Source organism: Stigmatopora nigra, chromosome 2, assembly GCF_051989575.1.
Source record: "Stigmatopora nigra isolate UIUO_SnigA chromosome 2, RoL_Snig_1.1, whole genome shotgun sequence".
Lineage (NCBI taxonomy): Eukaryota > Metazoa > Chordata > Actinopteri > Syngnathiformes > Syngnathidae > Stigmatopora > Stigmatopora nigra.
Window position 1 is genome coordinate 1,990,195 of NC_135509.1, and position 10,101 is coordinate 2,000,295.

The following is a 10,101-nucleotide window of genomic DNA, read 5'->3' on the forward strand; positions in this document are numbered from 1 at the left end:
TTAAAAAGTGGTACTATATGCAGTCACTTTTTGGGCGTTAAATTGATTTTTTTAAAAAAGTATGAACTTGGCTATCGTTACCATGGTAACGGACGCTGCGTCAACAAGCGCAAATATAAAGTTACATTTTAGCAACCTTCTGCCCAACAAGAAAGTGTACATGTTTAAAGGTTGGTTTTTTTTTAATCTGATGTGAAGGTAAGACACCATTTTTTAAATATCAATTGTCAACCTAGGCACGAAAATAAATACATCCTATTAATCTTTCCAACATATCATCAAAACGTGAGCACTACACTGCATTTAAAGATAAAAATCCGTTTAAATGCAATGAATAAGCGCTATAATTTTTCATACTAAACATTTCATAAGCATCTTCACGGTCTGATGTCTTACATTTTTTTTGTTATTATGCGAACAATCGCCACTGAGTGTGCGTAACATGCTTTGAAACTTTGCAGCATCAAACGGGCTGCAAATCGCGCATATACGCATTACGTAAACAATCACATCACGAATGTGGGATACTTATAAATGTGTAATGATTACACAGACGTTATCTCGCGGGGATAGTGTCTAAAGTGACTCTATTTTTGCGCAATTGAGCCTTTTGGTGCGCAAAAATTGCAGGCATTATGCCAGCCTTGGAATTGGTGGACAACCTGATTGAAGATGAAGCTGAAAGACAACGTCTACTTTCCAAACCAACCTGCTTTCTTGTTGTGGGAAGACCGGTAAATATATCTAATTTGTCACTTTACACACATCAGAAGCAGCCTTGCAATAAATACTAAAGTTAAAAAATAAAAATATGCTTCAAGGTAATGCAATTGACAATGGAATGATACATAAATGGAACAATTATATGTAATATTCAATCATACCCAAGCAAATATAGCACTCATAATTGCACACAGATGGATTTTTAAGTATTGTCCATAGTTATTACCAATTAAAAGATATTTGATGTCCATTTTTGCAGGGTGTTGGCAAATCTACCCTGGCCAAAAACATAGCGGAAACCTGGGGCTGTGTTTTAATTGATGGTAAGCATCATCATTCTCACTTTTCCAAGTGTATTTTTATGAATTCATCTGTCCCATTTGCAGATACGGAAGTACTGGACTCCCACATTAGAAATAAAACAGATGATGGCGTTAAGGTAACCCAGTTTCCCACAATTGTTTTTTTTAGCCATGGAATAGAAGGTATGTTTTTGTTCAAAATGATTCCAGAATGTCATTTTTTTACAGCTCTTGGAAATCCTAAACGCGGGTGAAAGTGTACCAGAAGAAATGGTAGTCCGGCTCATTCTCGACATGTTAAACTCAAGCAAAGTTGAGCATTACGGTGAGATTCCCGTTAGCTCGAAAGTGCAAAACATAAGACCCTAAACTCCAATTGGACTATCGCACAGGCTATGTTCTAAGCTGCCTACCATTCATGTCGGAAGCGGATTTTAGCGTCGATGAGCAAATGGAGTTGATCAGGAAGCTCAAACTGAAGCCAGACTTCATCATCAACATCAAGGTCTGTTTACATCGCCGGTTCTTCTTTCAGTTGTCAATCAAACAACCAATCGTCCTAACAGTGCGCTGACAAAGACCTGGTCCAGAGACTGTCCAGTCAGAAGCAGCACCCAATCACAGGGCTTCTATACAATCAAGACCAATGGAAATGGGACAACGAATTCCATATGACGGGGTTTATAGATGATGAAATTGCAGACGAGGAAGATAAGGAAGACTCGCAGGTATCTGTTGGACTCACAGGGACCTGACAGATCCGGCTAGTAGACCCATAAATGATTCTCACCTATGTAGGACGAGGACGATGAGGAAGAAGAAATCATTACCACCAAGTGCACCATTGACCAGTTAGTCTGGCTTCCGGAACGTCAGTCCAGAAATACGTCCCTCAGAATCAACGTGTACAAGGACAACATTCTCAGACCACTAGAGGTAGAAATAGTCCAAAAAAGTGGAATAAATAAGACTTCAGTTTCACTGGATCGTGTATTTTTGGTCTTCAGGACTACATGATGGACCACAACCCGATCTACCTTTTAGAAGTAGATGGAAGCAACACACCAGAGGAGTTGGTTTTAGTAAGTACTTCTTCGGAAAGAACTCGTTGGTACTGTTAGTGTTCTTGATGTCTGACGTAGTTTGCTTCTAGTTTGTGTTGTCTCGCATGGGAGCCATGGCCATCCCACGTGTGTCCATTCCGGTGGTCCTCCATCAGGACGAAGAGTTGCCCGAAGACATTGAAACGGTCACTTCGATACGTTCTGATTTGTCAAATGAGAAAGCCCAAGTTGAAAGTGGCCTTCGTTATGTTTTGTAGGAGGACCTGTTGAGGTTTATGTCTTCATCCCGGATGTTAGTGCCAGGTTTCAGGTGGCGCCGGAGCCGCTGGGGGCGGAGTTGTCCCGTTGCTTTGACAGAAGGACTCTTGGTACCTGGGAAACCTGAATTCTCTGTAGGGTAAGGCCCCATTTTAAACTTTTCTACCTTGGAAAACCAGAATTCTCTATAGGGTAAGGCTCAATTTTAAAATATTCTTCAGAGCTTACTTTGAATTTCGTCTTTCAACTCGTCACACGATAAACAAACTGAGTCTCAATGGCCGTTTTCCATTGAGTTGTTGCCTTCTGCCAGAATACTCACCTAAGAGTTTAATTTGTCCCATCTTTTTGCAGTTTCTGTGACAAAATGTACATCTTGTCCTCCAAAGAAGCCTATGACAAGTTTGTAGCCAACCCAAGACCCTTCCTGCTCCCCCCAATGCCAAGCCCACCTTGCAGGGTTTGCATTATCGGAACCAACGTCACAGGGAGAAGCGAACTAGCCAATCTCTTAGGTCAAAGACACAATGTATCCGTCCTGGAGCTGGAGAAGCTAGCCGAACCGTTGTTAGCCGAGTTGGAGAAAAACTGGCTGGGCAAAGTCAAGGAGGACAGCACACAGGCCGCCATGGAAAAAATCCGGACCAAGCAGCAAACGGAGAACAGATCTGGCAAGTTGCTAAGACGCATTGTCCTGATTAGAAGTGACTGTTTCTTACTTTTTTGTGTCTTGTCTCCAAAGATGGAACCCCTGTTGTAGAAGGTAAGAACAGTTTTTGGGTTTATTGACATCACTAGTGATAACAAATGTATTGAAAGGGATGTTAAAACTGTGTCCTCAGTGACGGAAGACCACCCTGAAGTGGTGGCGCTAGTGCAGATCGCCCTGGAAGATGCTAAAAAGCAAGATGCAGCTAAGGAAGTTTTTGCTCAGGCTTTGACTAAAGTCGTACGAGAGGTATGACAATAAGTTTTCAAAATGTCTTCCATGATTCTTACTTTGAGGTCTTCTGAATTTGAATCCAGAATGAATCCGCCAAGGTTGGTGCAGATGTGGGAACCGGTTGGGTTCTGGACAACTTTCCCAGAAAGGCTTCCCAGTTGGAGGCATTGCAACGAGCTGGGATACATCCAGATTTTCTCTTCTGTCTCATGCAAACTGAAGCCAATCAGAGTGAGTTTGGTAGTAGTTCACAGTTGGCTTTCTTTGGTCTGGATCAAAATGGAAATGAATCTGGTTTGATGCAGTTTCTGTTCACAAGAGTCTCTGGAATGTGTTAACATAACAATTTTTCCCTTATTTGGAGTCTTACTGGTGTTTATTTTGTCGTGTAGTTCCCACGGCAGATCAGCCTGCACCACCACCTGTAGAAAAACCAGAAGGTAGACTTGTTTTTTTGTCAAATGTAGGTTGTGTCTGGACTCCAATCTCTTGCTGTTTTCATTCTCCAGAAACGCCTGAGGACAAAAAAGAGAGGCAGCAGTTCAAACAGGATTGGGAGGGCCTTCAGCTAGCACTTAGCTTGAGCCACTCCGTCCTCCATACCAATGAGAGGACCCCAAAGGAACTTCTCCACGAGGTTGTCCAGCTCATGGAGAGTGAGTGGAACCTCGCAAGGGTTTTTTTTAACCGGGACTCGATAACCAAAGTCTGTCTTGGATGGTTCTGCAAGAGCCATTCAAGTATTTCCCCAGAGAGTTCTCCGCCGTGGACTTGGACGAAGAAGCGGAAGACTTTGAAGCCATCGCAAATTTGGAAGATGGCAACGATGAAAACGACTCTGACAAGGATACGGCAGATGAGGGCAATGAGGAAGAAGAGGAAGGGGGCGAAGACGTCAGTCCATATACCCTGTCCGTCCTTTAACTGGCTGGTTGGCATTGAGTTCAAATTTTCTGTCCTTGTGTTCTTCTAAAAGTCAGAATCTTTCGGGGACTCCAATTCCAAGAGGGCTTTTGGCGACGCCTATCACTTCTGCCCAATCGTGTTGAAGAAGCAGAATGCTCTAGTACCCTGCACGGATGAGATATCCGCCAAGTATCGGGAAAAAGTCTACTATTTCTCCAGTATGGACGCCAGGGAGCTCTTCATGCTGACTCCCGAGCAGTTTGTTGGACAGACTGAGCTTCTGAAGGTACAATCCCTAACGTAGGCCAGGTAAGAAAAAGGAGAAGGTTTTAAAAATCTTGGTTCCTTCAGCCTCCTGCCTTGAGGATCTTCATTCTGGGATGCCGCGGTTCGGGGAAGACCAGTCAAGGCGAGTGGTTGGCCAAGAAACTGGGCCTCTTTCACATTCAGTTCAAGGAGCACCTGCAAACACTCCTCATGCCCAAGCTGAAACAGCGAGTCATTCCTGCCGATGAGTCCACGGAGGAGCATCTCAGAGGTTTGAAGGCCACTATCGAGGAGGCGCAAGGGAGTGACGCTCCAGAAACAACTGAGGTAAGATTCCCAAGCAAGTCTGTTTGAGAATCGTGGTGGATTTTTGTCTTTGTCCCATAGGAGGACTTCGGACTAACTGATGAAGAAATTGGTATCAAGGCCTACTTAGCAGATGATCAGCTACCCCTGAGTTCTCAAGTCATGGATCAGGTCGTCAATCTATACTGGAAAACGGAGCCCTACATGTAAAGAAGCCAACTCAAGGGAGTCAAAACTTTGGCAAGTCTGGCTGGACTTCCATTGTGGTTCTTGCAGGTCTACGGGATTCATCCTGGAGGGTTTCCCGTACAACACCGATGAAGTCCAGCACATGATGCAACACCAGCTTTTTCCTGATGCTGTGGTCACCCTGATGGTGGAGGTAGAGGACGTCCAGGCGAGGCTGTTGCCCAAATTCCGGCAAAGATGGCAGGAGCACTGTCAAAGACGCGAAGCTCTAGTGGACGTTCTCCGGGAAATTCATCGTAAAGCTCGGGTAAGTCCGATCCGACCCCACTACCCCCGGAGAGACCTTCAACTACTGGGTATATCCAGGAAGTGAATCGTGACAAGAGAAGGGCGGAGCTAATGGAGGAGAAATCGGGCTCAACTACTACAAAAGTACGCCTTTTGGTCAACTGCCGTTTTTGGTTGACTTACTTTGACGCTTAACAAACCGTTCAACAAACCAGTTAAGCTTCCGGGATGAGGATGAGGAGGAGGAAGATGCCAAAACTGTGGAAGATGAGATCGAGGCCATTCTGGAGGAGGAGTACCCCGAGGAAACCTACGACGAGTTCATCGAAGAAGAACTGGAGGAGGTACTCACCGAGAGACTCAACATGGAGATCGAAGAACGCTACGTGTCCGACACCAACAACATGTCTACCGTGCTGGTAAAAAACTGTTGCTAGCTCGACTCAAGCATTCAAATATACCCAACATTTGCTTTCCTGATGCTTAGGAGGTTCTCAGCGAACTGAAAATTCCTCGCATCTCCATCAATGGCGCCCGCAAGTCCCATGTGGTTCAGCGGCAGCTCCTCCTGAAGGTGGAACCGCTGAAGTCCAACCGCGAGTCGCTCTTCCAGAAATGCCAGCCTATTTCGTACCAACTGGCACAGCTTCTTCTGCTCTACTCCTTCAAGTTCCATAGCGCATTTGGCTGCTTAGACCTAGTCCAGGTAAGATTGACAATACACCATCATTTGAAGCCAAAATTTTAAAATATCTACCCCGGTTTGTTGATCTGATAGCGCTACAGCGAAGGAGACCATATCCAGCCTGTGCTGTGGCCCTTGGATACGGCCTTCCCAGTGCTTTTTAACCAGTACATCTACTTCTTCGGCTCCAAGAAGAACCAGCAGACATTTATGTCCAATCCCTTAAAGTACCTAAGGCAGTCTAAACCCTCCCCTATGCTACCTGTCAAAATGGCTATCCTAGGACCTCCCAAATCGGGAAAAACAAGCAGTGAGTTCCTGAAACATTGACTCTTACCTGGTGAATTGTACTCACTGAAATCTGTAGATCAACCTTACCAGTTGTTCTGTTCTATGTCATTAGTGGCCATGCTGTTTGCCCAGAGGTACGGTCTGGACTTGTTGTCAATCGGCGGGGTCATGCGGCGTATTCTCAGCGAGCAGGAACACAGCGACTTGGCGGTTAAGATGAAGAAGCACCTGAATGAGGGTCTGGTGGTTCCTGACGAACTGGCCATCCAGTGCCTGGAGAAGGTTTTGATGAGCCTGATCTGCAATACACAAGGGTGCGTTGGGTAAAACCGGAACTATCAGTGAGCGCCTTGACCTTTCAGCTCTGAGAATTACCGTGTCATGGCGTCTTAGGTACGTGTTGGACGGCTTCCCGTTGACAATGAAGCAAGCAGAACTGATGCAAGCCCATAGCATCATCCCCATGGTGGTGATCGAGATGGACCTGGACACGGTGGAAGTCTTGAAGCGAGGCTTGACGGTGAAAATGGGAGAGAAGTCCGTGTCCTCCGGAATGTAGAACAAGGTCCGGTAAGTTGACACAACTGACCCATGGCGGCTTTTCGTTACAGGCCGCACCTGATGCACGATAGCGCCGAGATCCTCCATATCCGCAATGCCTGCTACAAGCAGGAAACGGAGCTACTTAAGAAGCACTTCCAGGACCAGTATGACAACTGGATCTCCATGGATGGCCTTAAGAGTGTTTGGTATACGTGGGAACGTCTCCTCAAGCAGATTAGCGTCAGCATGGAGTACATCCACACTTACCTGAGGAGGACCAGGAGAGGTCAGTAGAAAGCAACGAGATTCAGATCTGGTTTTTGACTGACCGTGTTTACCAATTACAGGTCAAGCTGGCTGTATCAACCGGCTCTGCGTCACCCCCGAAGAGTTTGAGCGCCAGCTGGGAGAGTTTGGCCACTACTGCCCCGTGTGTCTGGCTCTGAAGGGCCACCTGGTGGACTGCTCTGAAACGGCATCCCTTATGTATGCTGCGGAATACAAACGGCAGTATTTCAAAATGTGCGGCACGGAACATTTGGAGGTCAGAAAAAAAACACTGGTACAAATTCAAAATGGAGTTTAGCAAGTGATTTATATTTTTTTTCACGGTAGATCTTCCTTGCCAATCCTCTAAAATTCATCACCCCGGGCTGCCCTCGCTCTCTCCCGGAGGCTGACATGCTACCTAGAAAGTTAACGGAGGCGGAGCTAAAAAGCCGATTACCGCAGCAAATTGAATTCAAAGGTTTTTGCCCTGTCACTTATTTGGAGGGCAAATTAAGGTATGTACTTTTAGTGTCTTATTCTCCCAAACCATAAAAAAATGATAATTTCTTTGACATGAGTTATTTGTTGCTAGGCAGAATTCATGGGGCAGGCTTATTTATGCCCCAAAGCCCCTGTAAAACTCCCAAAAATATGAATTACATTTTTCTTGTGTTTGTGAATCCCACAAATGGCTTTTCTCACTAAAATATGATTTTTTTTGTCTTTGCTTCATGCTAAATGTTAATTAAATCATTAGATACGAAGCCCTGGTACACGGCAGTCCAAAATTCGCATTGGAATACCGAGGCCGACTCTACACTTGCGAAACCAAGGAGAAGCAGTACAAGTTCTTAAGGTGAGTCAGAATCTGTGACCCATACTTGCTTCTAGTACTTACCATCAGATTTTTAATCGGATGCCAATCCGTGCCCTATCAAGTGCTCCGATACTCTACTGGGACCTCAAGCTTCCCAATAAGGTTCCTCCTCTCTGCGAGTCCATTCCGTTGACCTGCCTTCCCACGTTGGGCTACCTGGAACAGGTCAGAAAGACACATATGGATTTACTCAAGTCAAAAAGTCATGTTGAGGATTTGCTTTGACTTACAAGGGCGTGGCTGTGGCAGTCATCAAAGCCATGACGGCAGTTGGGTGCCTAAAACCAAAGTTCCCCTTCTTGACCATGGAGCGATCTGCCCTCAATTACGTGGCCTTCTACATGAAAGGTGTCCATCTGTCCACTCCTGGTTGGGTTTGAAGGGTTTGTCAGAATTTTAATCCGTTGTTTTGGTCTGTCTACAGCGTTCAACCACTGCAGCACGGAACATATTAGACAGATGTACAAAAAGAAGTTGGCTTCGTTCGAGGAGAACTGCGCCCTGATTCCGTACCTGAGCTCTTCTATGGGAAGTGCCTATAAGCTGCCCTATGAATGCCCGATGGACTTTGACTTCAAGTTGAAGAGGTTTCTGGCCTTGAGAGACTGGTCTGGAGAGGACTCTGATCTGGAACTCTAGGAATATGTTCTAGATGGGATTGGACATAATCGGCATACTTCTGGTATGCTTGTATCTCAAGGGAAAACATTGCTGGGATTTTTCCTGGTATGGCAAATTTGTCATATGTCAAAGTATTACTGTATAGGGCATGTAATTGTCATGTTGTTTTTTTTCCAGCCATTCACAGAATAAATGTATAATGTAGTATTTATCTGGATTGGTAATATTGTCAAATTTTAAGCATGATATTATATTAGATTAGATGACTTTATTTAGGTATGACTTGATGATATTTTGGTCCACTCTGTATAAAATAGGAAATATTTGCAGGGTTATACCTTTAATGGCTTTGCGCCAGCAACACAGCAGGACACTGGAATTCACTCAGGCACAAAATAGTTGTGGACAACACGCTGGACTGTACGTAAAGGTTGAAGAAGTTGTTTTTAAGAAGCAAGACTGCCGGCATGGAGCCACGGAGGGATGGCGCGGCCTCGTACCGACGACACGTGGATCGTGGGGAGACGGAGACGAGGCCAAAACGCAAAGGGGTCCATTTGGGTTTTAAGGCTGGGCGCTATCGAGTGCTTGTTGAGGAGGAAGTTAAGGAGGAGAAGAAAAGTAAAAAGTATAAAAGAGTGAAAAAGGTTAGTCCAGGTTGGTTTACTCAAAATATTTACAATGTAGGAAATGGAAAATACAAAAAATGTGGGTTAATTTGGCAAAAATAGTACTAGAATCGTTTCAAAATATTCATAGTGTCATATTGTTTATGTCAACACATTTTTGCAAGTCACATGACGTCCGTTTCCTTTTTGAAGGAGGTCAGAAGACAATTGGGCTTTTCCCGTCCTCCCATTATGAGTAGAAACAAGGCCCACTGCTCTATTTTTGCAGAGAAATTCATATTTATGTATTTTCCCTTTGCAGAATGTGGGTAAAGCGCTCCGTTCTACATGGAAATGCCTGAAGCTGGGTCTTTATCATTTTGCCTTGGGCTACTCCACACCAGTCGCAGCTGCCACTACCTTTGTGCCAGGCAGGAAACCCAACCTAAATGACCTTTGACCCATTGACTTGGATGGACGTCCAATTTATTTGTATTAGTGTTTTGATTCTGATTCTTGAAATCTGTAACTGTGACTTACCATAACATGATCATTTTTCGCAAATACTTACTCTTTTGTTCCTCTTATTTAACAAAACAAAAAGAATTTGGCATTTTTAATCCCAATGCATTTTTATGGAGGTCAATTTATATCTTAATTATTCCATCAAATAAAAAGTTGCTTCAAACTAAAAGAATCTAAAATGACTTCACTAAGAAAAATGCATTGGGGAAAAAAAAACTATTTATTTTTAATTAAAGTGACTTACAAATATTTTTTTTCCATTAAAGTGACTTAAAAATAGTTTCTTTTCATTAAACTGACTCAAAATCATAATTTTTTCTAAAAAAGTGAATATTAAAAACAGTTTTCCCTGAAAAAGTAAATATTAAAAACATTTTTTCCTCAAAAATTGACTATAAAAAACACTGTAATTTTTGCATTCAAACACTCTTGTTC

At 43.9% G+C, this 10,101-nt stretch overlaps 1 protein-coding gene across 1 annotated transcript; it reads left to right on the forward strand.

Annotated features, from left to right (window-relative positions):
• The first annotated feature begins 61 nt into the window (after nucleotides 1-61).
• On the forward strand, nucleotides 62-8,604 carry ak9 (adenylate kinase 9). Its single transcript, XM_077710487.1, has 35 exons — nucleotides 62-198; nucleotides 631-734; nucleotides 983-1,046; nucleotides 1,110-1,162; nucleotides 1,254-1,350; nucleotides 1,418-1,530; nucleotides 1,592-1,753; nucleotides 1,824-1,961; nucleotides 2,033-2,107; nucleotides 2,179-2,274; nucleotides 2,347-2,486; nucleotides 2,702-3,018; nucleotides 3,090-3,110; nucleotides 3,190-3,305; nucleotides 3,374-3,521; nucleotides 3,683-3,730; nucleotides 3,800-3,946; nucleotides 4,021-4,184; nucleotides 4,267-4,482; nucleotides 4,548-4,790; nucleotides 4,851-4,975; nucleotides 5,046-5,265; nucleotides 5,325-5,390; nucleotides 5,462-5,665; nucleotides 5,734-5,952; nucleotides 6,025-6,241; nucleotides 6,335-6,536; nucleotides 6,616-6,759; nucleotides 6,834-7,051; nucleotides 7,113-7,309; nucleotides 7,381-7,550; nucleotides 7,793-7,891; nucleotides 7,975-8,077; nucleotides 8,146-8,260; nucleotides 8,337-8,604. Exons 2-35 carry the CDS (start codon nucleotides 636-638, stop codon nucleotides 8,549-8,551), a joined length of 4,971 nt encoding a protein of 1,656 aa, XP_077566613.1. The 5' UTR covers nucleotides 62-198; nucleotides 631-635; the 3' UTR covers nucleotides 8,552-8,604.
• The last annotated feature ends 1,497 nt before the right edge of the window (nucleotides 8,605-10,101 follow it).